At 37.3% G+C, this 12,386-nt stretch overlaps 1 protein-coding gene across 3 annotated transcripts in view; it reads right to left on the bottom strand.

Annotated features, from left to right (window-relative positions):
* The window catches only part of MCM8 (minichromosome maintenance 8 homologous recombination repair factor), a 51,176-nt gene extending 38,809 nt beyond the window's left edge, over window positions 1-12,367 (bottom strand). For 2 of the 3 annotated variants that reach the window (XM_043480311.1, XM_043480309.1), the window contains exons 1-7: window positions 12,188-12,367; window positions 9,291-9,437; window positions 8,929-9,012; window positions 6,609-6,691; window positions 6,049-6,198; window positions 4,687-4,790; window positions 3,719-3,917 (exon numbers count right to left, since the gene is read on the bottom strand). In XM_043480311.1, the coding sequence (XP_043336246.1) occupies window positions 3,719-3,917; window positions 4,687-4,790; window positions 6,049-6,198; window positions 6,609-6,691; window positions 8,929-9,012; window positions 9,291-9,435 (765 nt within the window). In that variant the 5' untranslated portion in view covers window positions 9,436-9,437; window positions 12,188-12,367. Of the gene's footprint in view, window positions 1-3,718; window positions 3,918-4,686; window positions 4,791-6,048; window positions 6,199-6,608; window positions 6,692-8,928; window positions 9,013-9,290; window positions 9,438-12,020 lie in introns of all 3 variants that reach the window. The other variant, XM_043480310.1, reaches the window with a different exon arrangement.
* Window positions 12,368-12,386: the final 19 nt, after the last annotated feature.

A 12,386-nucleotide genomic window follows, 5' to 3' on the forward strand; every position in this document is an offset into this window, starting at 1 on the left:
AAGAGATCAAGACCTAGAAATACCAAGACAACCAGTTCTTCCAAACTCAACCTACAGAAACCATGTGAAATAATAAAATGATTGTTATCCTGAGTCACTATGGTGATTAGTTATGCAGCAATAGTCACTAAAACAGAGACCACCTGGAACAATCATCTTTCTGATCACTTTGATTTACTTAAGTTCAGACACATGAATAACAAGTTAGCGTTTCTACCTACTATATTATAGGGTATAGAAATTCCTTGGTCAGATAATATTTACAGAAAATATCTGATTTAAATCAGGATTTAAATTCTGGCCTCTCCAGGGAATTCTCTGGTGATCCAGTGGTTAAGACTCTGTACTTTCACTCCAAGGTCTTGGGTTCAATCCCTGTTCAGGAAATTAAAATTCTACATGCATGGCATGGCCCCCAATATAAAATAAAAACAACAACAACAAAAAAAAAAACACCTGACCTCTCTGACCTAAAGGCAGTCCTGAATCTTAAGCCCAAATAGTAGATGCCACACATTTATCAACACTACTGACTATTCAGAACCAACAGCTGAATCTAACACATTCTGTTCTTCCTACAAGAGAAGGAAGCCTTAGGAATTTCAATTTGAGTAAAAATGTAATTAATGCTAAACTTATTAAAGTCTAAGGATGATAAAGGCAACTCTGAAAAAGAATAGGTATGGCAAATCTCCCTACCTTATTAAAAGTTTTTATAAGGTCAATGTAAATAGGATCATGTAGATCTGGTATAGGAACAGTAATATAAAACAGATTCACGTGTCTACAGGAGTACAGTGTACTACACATGACATATTACACATCAGTAGAAACAGAAATATTAATGCATAAATGGTGACAATTGGGTTTTCACCTAAAAGAATAAAATTAGATCCTTAGCTTAATGCCATTCACAAAGTTAAATTTCAGATTGACGAAAGATCTAAATAGAAAATACAAGACTTAAAAGTATTGGAAGAAGAAAAACATGGTCTGAAAAGATACACGCACTTCAAGGTTCATTGCAGCACTGTTTACAATAGCTAAAACATGGAAGCAACCTAAATGTCCATTGACAGAGGAATGGATAAAAATGTGGTACATACATACAATGGAATAGTACTCAGCTATTAAAAAGAATGAAATAAGGCCATTTGTAGCAACATAAATGGACCTAAAGAGTGTCATACTGAGTGAAGTAAGTCAGAAAAGGAGAAATATCATGATATTCCTTATATGTAGAATCTAAAAAGACACAAATGAATTTACTTACAAAACAGAAAAGAGACTCATAGACTTAGAAAACAAACTTATGGTTGCCAGGTGGAAGGGACAGTTAGGGACTTTGGGAAGGTCATGTACACACTGCTGTATTTAAAATGAATAACCAAGAAAGACCTATTGTATAGCACATGGAACTCTACTCAATGTTATGTGGCAGCCTGGATGGGAGAGCGGTTTGGGGGAGAATGGAGACGTGTGTGTGTGTGTGTTTGGGGGAGAATGGAGATGTGTGTGTGTGTGTGTGTGTGTATGTGTGTGTGTGCGCGTGTGTGTGTGTGTGTGCGTGGTGTGTGTGTGTGTGTGTGTGTGTATTCACCTGAAACTATCACAACATTGTGAATTGGCTATACCCCAAAAAAAAAGAATAAAATTAAATTTTAAAAATATTGGAAGAAAATGTAAGGCAGATGCTTATAATGCTTGAGTGAGGGGCCCTTCTTAAACCATGCATAAAATGTAAAAAAGTCATAAGGAAAAAGACTGATCAATCTAGCCATGTCAAAATGTAAAACTCTAAAACAAAAAATGTACCACAAAGTTAAAAATAAACTGAAGACTGGGAGAAAATATCTATAATGTAAGAAATCAAAGGGCATCTTCCCAACCCCAGGGATTGAACCCAGGTCTCCCAATCGCCAAATTGCAGGTGATTCTTTACCAGCTGAGCCACAAGGAAGCCCAAGAATACTGGAATGGGTAGCCTATCCTTTCTCCAGTGGATCTTCCTGACCCAGGAATCAAACCGAGGTCTCCTGCATTGCAGGCAGATTCTTTACCAACTGAGCTATGAGGGAACCCTGTTTAATATCTAGAATTCATAAAAACTTCTATCAATAGTATAAACAGAAAAATGAACAGAAATTAAAACAAAATTCAATAAAGTAACTGAATGGCCAATAAACATGTGAAAAGATGCTCAAACATAACAGAAATCATAGACATTCATATTAAAAATGAAATACCATTTTATACCCATCAGTCTGGTAAAAATTAAAAAACCCAACAATATTAAGTGTTAATGAAAATATGGGGAAATTATAATAGCCTGAAAGTACTACCAGAAGGGGTGTAAGTTGGGACCAACATTCTGGAAAGTACTTTGGCTACAGCCTAAAAAGTTAAAATTAAGCATATCATATAACTGAGAAATTCCTCTGCTAAGGAGACATGTATAAGAACGTTCTCGGCAGCATCATTTGTAATTGTGAAAAACTGGAAACAGCATCATGTCTGCCAAGAGAATGGATAAACAGTGACTATTCATTTACTCCACTCAGTAAATGAAAAGAATTAGATATGTATCAAGACAGGTATGAGGAGTGGGAGGGATATATGTACACAAATAGCTGGTGCATGATGTTGTACAGGAGAAACAACCCTATAGAGCAATTGTACGCCAATAATAATAATAAAAAAAAAAAAAACAGGTAGAACTCCAAAATAACCAAGTGGAAAAAAGGTAGCAATTTGCTACCTTCAGAGTATCACTTATGTAAACAAAACAAATTCTGCACATATATATAGTCAAATATGAAAATGTAGACTTGAAGAATACATGCTGATTTCAGAATAGTGGCTCCAGGGGTAGAACAAGGTTAATGGAACTACAGAGGGAACCAAACAGACTTTATAATACTTAACATTTTTTGTTAAAAAATTAGCTAAATATTTGCCAACTCATAATGGTGCTATACAGATATTACATTATTCTCTATATTTTTCTGTAGTTTCAAAATCTATAGTTTAACAAAAAAAAAGGAACACATCACTTACAAACACAGCAAAATAAAGGGAAGAAAACAATATGTGTACCTATCAAGTCAAAATATAAAAAAATGAACAGAAAGAATACATGTTAACTTCAAGATAGTGGCTGTCTCTGGGAATGGGTCAAGCAAGGGGTAAAAAAAGAGACAAAAGTTACACCAATAATGCTTTATGTATCTTTCAAGATATATCTGGAGCTGGCAAAATGTAAATTCTAAGTGGTGGGTAGAGATGTTTTATTTCTTTATTTTCTGTACCCTGAAGTATTTTATAATTTAAAAACAAAAAATAACAAAAATAAGCTCTGTATTTAGAAACACTGGGAAATGGTTTCCATAAACTGATTTGTCTTCTTTATCAAGATAAAGAAGGAAGTAGTGGGAACTCCCCTGGTGGTCCAATGGTTAAGAATCCGCCTTGCAATGCATAGAATGTGGGTTCGATTCCTAGTCAGGGAACTAAGATCCCACTAAGTTGCCTCAGGGCAACTAATAAGCCCATGCTCCGCAACTACTGAGCCTGAGTGATCTAGAGCCTACACACCATGCAATTCATGACGCAATAAAGATCTCGCATGTCGCAAATGCTGCAGCTAACTGATGCAGCCAAATAAATGAATAAATAATATTTTCAAAAATAATGAAGTAGTTAAAGAGCATGATATCACCTTTGTGGGAAGATTATATTTTCCATCTGGAAGAGAAAAACTCTGAATTTCTCCACATGCAGCACAAAGAAAAGCCATCTTGGTACAAAGAGGCTTTATATTACTGACTCGAACCACTGTTCCTCTCAGAGCAATGTATTTTCCATAGTAATTTGCTCGGACATTCTTCAGCTGTGTCAGCGGCTCATAATTATATACCCTAAAAACAAAAATAGGAACATATTAACTATGAACTTACAGTGAGCAGAAAGTTGAGGTTGTCTGTATTTTCACAAGTTTCTTTTAGAAGCAATTATGGAATTCCCAAATCATATCACCCCATATATCAGGTATCTTACAAGTATTAAGTCATTCTTAAAAGTAAAAGAAGCTAAATCTTCCCTTTTACTCTTGTCCCATTGGCTGTTCTCTATGGGAAAAGGAAAAAATAGTGCCAAAGGGAAAGTCTCAGATTCAGCAATTTTTGAGTTTCTAACTTCTTTTTCAAGAAGTATTAGGAAATGTCTTTTTTAAATTCTGGGGGAAAACAGAACAAAAATACCTGATCACCTTATTCATCTCTTCTAATGTGAATTTAAAATCTTGTAATACAATACAGGTAAATTCAAGAAAAAAGTCCATTTGTTCTGTGTTTAATAGAAATCTAATAACTTGAATAAAATTTAATTACACCACTTAGTGTATTGCAGGGATTATTAAATGTAAACAGCAGAGTCTTGATAGGCACACATCCAAAGTTAACACAGAAATTTGCAGGCTCACATATCAACTTATTTGGGCAGAAAAGGTTTATTTCTATCATGATCTCTTTAAATTCAGCATGTTCATTGGGTGTGATAACCACTGAGTTAGCAATAAAGTCATACCCTTTTTACTGATTTCTTTGACTTTATAAAATGAGGTTCTCATTCTTAAACAGGCTTCAGTGCCTGATTCTGATAATACTTTAATACCAGCAAATTCTTCACCTTGCATGAATGTGTGGTACATTAACCACTGTTTCCCCATTTCGAGACAATCCTTCTTGGGCTTGTAACTCAGCTGCATGCCTTTCGAGGTCCTTAGTTAATACCTAGACAAGACAGACATTTACTTAAGAGTTACTTAACAAGATATCCTTTTGAAGCAGAACTCTTTTACAGAGAATATGAAGTTTAGAATATAAACAGTTCAGAGAGATTAACAGAACTCTAACTGCCCTTTAAATTATGATATTTATGATCAATTATTTTATAGTGGATTATGTTTTACCTGGGGTTTTGCTGTCCCTGGACTGACAGAAAGTCTGCTACTTTCTGTCTCAACTAAACCTAGTATTAAAAGTCCTTACAGTAGCCCCCAAAGCTATACATTCTAGATGCATTCTGGTGAAAAAGTATTTTCTACTTCTTCAAATTCAATGTTAAGATAAAGAAATAAAGATGACTTCTGAAACAACCAATACTTACTTTCTTGGCATTTGACATTAAGTAAAATAAATATTTAACATCTACTTGTGTACAAAGCAGCATGCTGCCATGAAAAAATGGCTCATCTCTGAAAAAAGAGATGTGACTATGCAGCTGTAATTGCTACCATAAAGATATACAGACCAAAAAACCATATGAGTTTTGAAAAGGAGTCATGAAAAGATTTCACAGAGTCATAACTGAGTTAGACCCAAGACATTTGGATATGTGAGGCAAGGGGCATTCTATGCCAAATGGACAGCACATTTAAGAGGTGCAGAACTCAGAGAATCCTAGAGGGAGCTCAGTTTAGCTGGATGGTAGTAAACGGAGAGTGGGAAGAGAAGTTGAACTACATTATGGAAGGCTTTCAAATGCCACATAAAGCATTTGAGTGTCATTTGGCAGGAAACAGTCACCATGGTTTCCAAGGATAAACCAAGTTTTATCATGTATGGCAACCATTAAGGAAAGATGAAAGAGACTGTAAAGATGGGAAAGAGGTGGATTTAAGAGATACTTTAGAAATAAAAGTGAAAGGATGTGGTAATTTAGATACGAACTAATGAACAAGAGGAGTCTAAAAACAGTCAAGGTTCCCAGTCTTAGGTCACTAGCAGTGTATACATCTTTGTGATGAACCTTCGTAATGAACCCTCACTGGGATACCCTGACCTCCTCTGCTCTATGTCCAGTCTCCTCAGTAACACTTTAAGACCCATTATAAAGCCCCCCACACCTATGAAGTCTTCCTCTAACCAGACTGCAACCTTTCAGTTCTAGCAAAGGTCTGTTGTTAAAAATTAACATTCTATGAGAAGGTACTGTTACTGTGAAATCTTCCTTTGAAAGTTTTACAAAAGTCACAAAATAAACATTTACCTGATGTATTGCCAGACCCATGCAAGCCAGGGTTTTCTCAGGTGTATCCCTTAATTCATCTGCTATATTTGGTATCAGTTTAGTTATTTCAGCATCATTTGTCAGTTCTTTAAAATCCACCAAAATACTTCCCTTTCTTTCTATTTCATCCTATAAAATATAAAGATATGAAAATAAGGATTGCTTTTTCAGAGTGAATTATCATGAGCATTCAATCACACACTATGAGAAAGCATATAATGTTAATATGGTGATAATAAGTATCCTATGTTTTGTGTCAAGAACAGTTCTAGTATTTAAAATATATTAACTTATTTATGCCACTTAACAACCCTTTGAGGTAGGTATTAATACGATTATACTCTAATAATAGATGAGAAAACTAAGGCACAAAGAAAGTAAGTAATTCACCAATGCCCACACTGCTGGTAAGTGGGAAGCTGATAGCTGGGCCAAGGCAGCCCACTGTCTATAGTAACAATTACTAGCACCTCAAATACACTGTTCAATAAGATGACACATAAAGGTGGACTAGTAGCTTTGTTGTGCAAGAACCTTACCTTATCATATAACTCAATACGCTCCGTGAAAAAATTTTCAAATGCTTCAATCTTCTCAATAAAAGGAATGCTGTCACTGTAAACTAATCCAACAAATACTACATCAGACTAATAATAAACACAAATGTACAAGCATATTTTTCATGAGACAGAAGAAATACTATTTATATACATGGTAGATGGCTTATAATCACTGTGCATTCTGATTACATTTAGATTAGAACTGGTATAAAATGTAAACTTAAGATTCTAAAACAAGTTCAGGTCTGCATAATCTGAAATGCAGAAAGGAAGTAGCTCTCTCTAAAACCACCAATATCTGAAAATCTTTACAATGAAATGTGACACCTAGTAAGACCTACTAGTTCAAATAGCTTACATGATAGAGCCAAAGTTTAGCACACAGACTAAACTCTTATTTCTTTGCAAAGAAAATCCTACTAGTCCAAATAGCCACTTGTCAAATCCCTTCCTGAGATCAGGGTAGGTAGGTTACAACTTGACTCCAGTCCCAAAACTGTAAAGTTATCTTCCACACGGTAAAGTTCTGTAACATTTTTGAGTTGGTCTCCCACAGACGATCAGTACAATGAAGGAGGCTGGAGTTTGAAAGTACAACTGGCCAAAGGCGCCTTGTTCTGAGCTAACTGCTAGGGAAATATTGCAGGTATTGGTGGCTAATGCTTCCTAAAGCAACAAAAGACACATCAACTATGAAACATAACATTTCTCCTATGACAGAAAAAAAGAACACCCGACTCAATGCAGAAAACATTTGTACATCACTTTCTTCATTCACAAAATGAATACTGAGGATGTGGTATGAAGCAAGATCTTTGCCGTTAAGCAGTACAGTCTGCTGCTGCTGCTGCTAAGTCGCTTCAGTTGTTTCTGACTCTGTGCGACCCCATAGACGGCAGCCCACTAGGCTCCCCTGTCCCTGGGATTCTCCAGGCAAGAACACTGGAGTGGGTTGCCATTTCCTTCTCCAGTGTGTGAAAGTGAAAAGTGAAAGTGAAGTCGCTCAGTCATGTCCGACTCTTAGCGACCCCATGGACTGCAGCCCACCAGGCTCCTCCGTTCATGGGATTTTCCAGGCAAGAGTACTGGAGTGGGGTGCCATTGCCTTCTCCGAGTGCAGTCTAGTGGGAGATATAACAAGCCCACAATACTATCAGACCATAGAAAAGCCAATTCTCCAAATCCATACGCACAGATATATGAAGTTAACTGATGTTCTGGATTTTAAAAAGGAGATTCCTTAACTATGTTTCTACACAAACTTTGTTGGTTGTTGTCTCTTGGTTCCAAGCCTATCCTTCTATTTTCCACTTTATGATTCTATTATGAAGATCTGCACAATACATTTCCCAGATTTCTGTAAGGTTCTGCCAATTAAAGGCAACTTTAGATACTGGCAGATGGAAGGATAGGAAGAAAGGAATTTATTGTTTCCAATTCTTTTCAGCATTTCTCCAGATGCAGAAGATAGCTACAGTTCTAGCCCCCAACTCCAAGCACCAACCATTCTCCTGCCAGAATTACCAGCAGCATCCAGCTTAATTCACCTCATAGTCTGAGCACAGCTCTGAAAGATATTTTGCAAAGGTCCAAATACAGCTTTGTAGGGTGTCCCTCTAAGGCTGAAACCGCAGTTATGCTGTGGCTCCTCCTTTGAATTCTGAGGTTCTGGAACCTCAGTGTGCATGCATGCTCAGTCACATCCAACTTTTTGCAACCCCGTGGACTGTAGCCCGTAAGGCTCCTCTGTCCATGGGATTATTCTGTCAAGAATACTGGAGTGGGTTGCCATTTCCTTCTCCAGGGGATCTTCCCCACCCAGGGATCAAACCCAAGTCTCATCCATCAGCAGGTGGATTCTTTACCGCTGAGCCAACGAGGAAGTCCAACCTCAGCACTATTTATCTTTTGTTCCCTCGGTCAAAAGGTTGGTGCTCTTTTCCAGAGTTAATACTATCCAGGAGTTTACCTTAATGTTCCCTTTTTGTTCTTTTAATCCTCTGTCTGTATACCCAATTCCCTGTATTAAATCCTCTTTTTGAAATAACTAGTATGGTTTGTTTTTCTGATGCAAAAATGAAAAATAATGATCCTGAAACATAATTTGTTTGAATTAATATTAAAGGTGAATATTAATATAAAGGCGAATCAATATTAAAGGAGATGGCGATATATATAAAAATATACATACACACACAAATATATATGTAAGCAGAATAAATTATAGTAATTTGAGATGTAGCACCTAAAGAAAGTTAAGAAAATAAAACTTATGGTACTTTAGCACTTTAAACTCTACCTTCAGAGAAATAAAGCTTCCAGCCTTTATATGGTATGAACCGATCCAATGTTGACTGCAGTAGCAAAGACCGTGGGGTTTGTTCTGAAAAAGCAAAAAACCCCACAAAAACTGAATACTGGGTTAATAGAAACATTTTTTTCTAATTTGCTTCCCTTTTTAATGAGACACTGATATGTTATTAACAAATATCTACATTACAGTTTCAGTAATTTTGGATATTAACATCCAAATGTTACCTTTAAGGGTAACATCAAATAAAAGACAGACAAATTTTAAGTTAAACTGCTTTTCACAACAGGCATGAACAGATTCCTTCATGGAGGAGAAAAAAAAATTGAACTACTGTTGGCCTCTCCTACCAGGATGTTTTCCTGTGGCTTTATTTAGGTCAGGTCTGTGCTCTCTTTCTCTCCATTTTCCTGAGAAGCCCCCACCACCTCTTCCACGTTTCCAGCTTTGAAATCTTCCTTGTCCAAATCCTCTGCCTCTGTACTTTCCATTCATATCTTTTAAAAGATAGAGAATAGGAAAGTCTCATCAAAACTGTAGGGGAAACTGTGCTCCTAAAAATGTATTAACACAGTAAATAAGCAAAAACTAATATATATTCTAGTTTGAGACCAGCAAACAGGCTTGCACAGAATGGTACGAACTCCAAACACTCCACAGTTACTCTTCTAATCCTCACCTCTTTTTAAGGTATACCACAGATGTTTAAACAAGTATACTGAATGCTTAAATGCTTATCAAACAAGTATACTGAATGCTTATCATGGGATAAAAGTAAGAAAAGGTACCATACTTGTTTTCAAGGAATTTCCACAGTAGAAGTGAAAATAAGAGGTAATTAACTGTAAGATAACTTTGTAGTGTTGTGAGACTTATTACAGGGCAGCACTGACTGAACATTATCTTGACCTGTGACTTGAGGAATACATCATCATAGCTCCTTACAGTCAGTCCAGCAGTGTTCTATCCACTTTTATAAGAGACACATGGATATTCTTTTTTTTAATTAATTAATTTTTACTTTGGCCATTTGTTGTTCAGTCACTCGGTCATGTCCGACTCTTTGCGACCCCATGAACTGTAGCACACCAGGCTTCCCCATCCTTCACCATCTCCTGGAGCTTGCTCAAATTCATGTTCATTGTGCTGGTGATGCCATCCAGCCATCTCAATCTTTCCCAGCATCAGGGTCTTTTTCCGTGATTCAGTTTTTCGAATCAGGTAGCCAAAGTATTAGAGCTTCAGCTTTAGCATCAGTCCTTCCAATGAATATTCAGGACTGATTTCCTTTAGGATTAACTGGCTTGATCTCCCTGCTGTTCAAGGGACTCTCAAAGAGTCTTCTCCATCAGCACAGTTCAAAAGCATCAATTCTTCGACTGCTAAGCCTTCTTTATGGTCCAACTCTCACATCCATCCACTGGAAAAAACCATAGCTTTGACTATAAGGACCTTTTTCAGCAGAGTAATGTCTCTGCTTTATAATATGCTGTCTAGGTTTGTCACAGCTTTGCCATGCCCCAAATCAAAAACTACAATGAGCTGTCACTTAACACTTGTCAGGATGGCTATTGTCAAAAACACAACAAATTTATGTTGGGGAGGATGTGGAAAAAAGGGGCTTACTACACTGTTGGTAGGAATATAAATTGATGTAGCCAACTATGGAAAATAGTGTGGAGCGTCCTCAAGAAATTAAAAATAGAACTACCATAAGATTCAGCAATCCCACTCCAGAATACAGGAAGAAGACAAAAACACTAATTTAAAAAGGTATATACACCCCAACATTCAGACATTATTTACAACAGCTAAGATATGGAAGCAACCTAAACTGAATGGATAAAGATGTGGTAGGTACACGCATACATACACACAATGAAACATTACTCAACTATGGAAAACAATTAAACTCTGCCACGCACAACAAAATAGATAGACCTGGACAGTTTTATGCTTAATGAAGTAAGTCAGAGACAGGTACTGTATATTTTCACTTATAAGTGGAATCTAAAAAACAAAACAAAGACTTCCCTGGTGATTCAGTGGTTAGGAATTTGCCTCCACATGCCTCTGGGGCAACTAAGCCCAGGTGTCACAAATGACTGAGCTCAAGCCGGGCAAATACTGAGGCGTGGCGCCCTAGAGCCTGTGCTTTGTAACAAGAGAAGCCACTTCATTGAGAAGCCAGGGCACCACAAGAAGACCCAACACAGCCGTAAATAAGAAATTTTTTTAAATGTTTAAAAACTAGTAGAGAGGGGTGTGGGTGGAATCCGTAAAGGGGATTAAGAGGTACAAACTACTAGGTATAAAGTAAGTGAAAAAAATGCAATGCACACAACAGGGAATAGAGCCAATATTTCATACTAACTTTATGATTGGGATTTTCTTTTCTTTAAGGTTTTTTTTTTTTTTTTTTTTTTTTGGCTGCACCGCATGCAGGATCTTAGTTTCCTGACCAAGGATGGAACCTGCGCCCCCCTGAGGTGGAAGCACTTAGCCCAAAGTATTCCCTGAAGTATAACTTTAAGTGAAGTATAATCCATAAAAATTTAAACATTATATTGTACACGTGAATCTAACATCATAAATCAACTACACTTCAATTTTTAAAAGTTCCTATCCTAAGGATAAAAATAAGAATTTATCATAACATAGACTGTAGGGGCAATTCATTCCAAAACAGCCTATCCGCATCTTTATTTAAAGCGTTTAATTAATAAATAAGTTAAAGTTCATGATGTAAAGGAACTAATAAGGTTTTGATAATATATAGACCACGTCATATGTTAAGAAACTGAAGACCAGAAGAAATAAGCGAACTAATTAAGATCAAAGTTGTCTGGTGACAGTACTGAGCTGAAACTTCGTCTCTGCCATTCTTAAGCTGAAGCGCTGCTTCCAAACGCTACCTGCCGCGTCTTTTACAAATGAGGTAATATGGTAAGAATAACTAGTAAAAATTCCAACACAAATTTAAGAGGTAGGACTGGAAAATGAGTTAAAGCCACCGTCGGGCTGCTATGCTTGGTTATATAAGCCACTTCATTTACGTCTCCTCAAGACTAAGCTCTTACTTGCAAAAGACAGAGGCCCCAAAACACCCTCAGTTCACTGCTCGGCTGACTCTCCCTTTCCCTATGGGGAAGGCAAGACGAGGTGAGAGGAGACCCCGCAGTCCGGGCTCCTCAGGTGATTCTACCCAAGCCTCGGAGACTTTTCACCCTTAGCTCTCCTGACGTTCCGGCGCAGGACTGAGGCTTGTCTGTCGAAGCGGCTCGAGGACCTCAACTTCTCCACCTAGGCCGCATAGGTTAGCCGGAAAACGTCTAGCGCAGGCAGCCACAACAGGGATGCAAACCAAACTCTAGTTTTCCTAGTTCTTTTTTGGCGCTTCTGTGACGCAAATTCCATCCGAAGCCGCGCAGAGATGTGAGGGGCGG

The sequence above is a fragment of the Cervus canadensis genome, chromosome 10 (assembly GCF_019320065.1).
Source record: "Cervus canadensis isolate Bull #8, Minnesota chromosome 10, ASM1932006v1, whole genome shotgun sequence".
Lineage (NCBI taxonomy): Eukaryota > Metazoa > Chordata > Mammalia > Artiodactyla > Cervidae > Cervus > Cervus canadensis.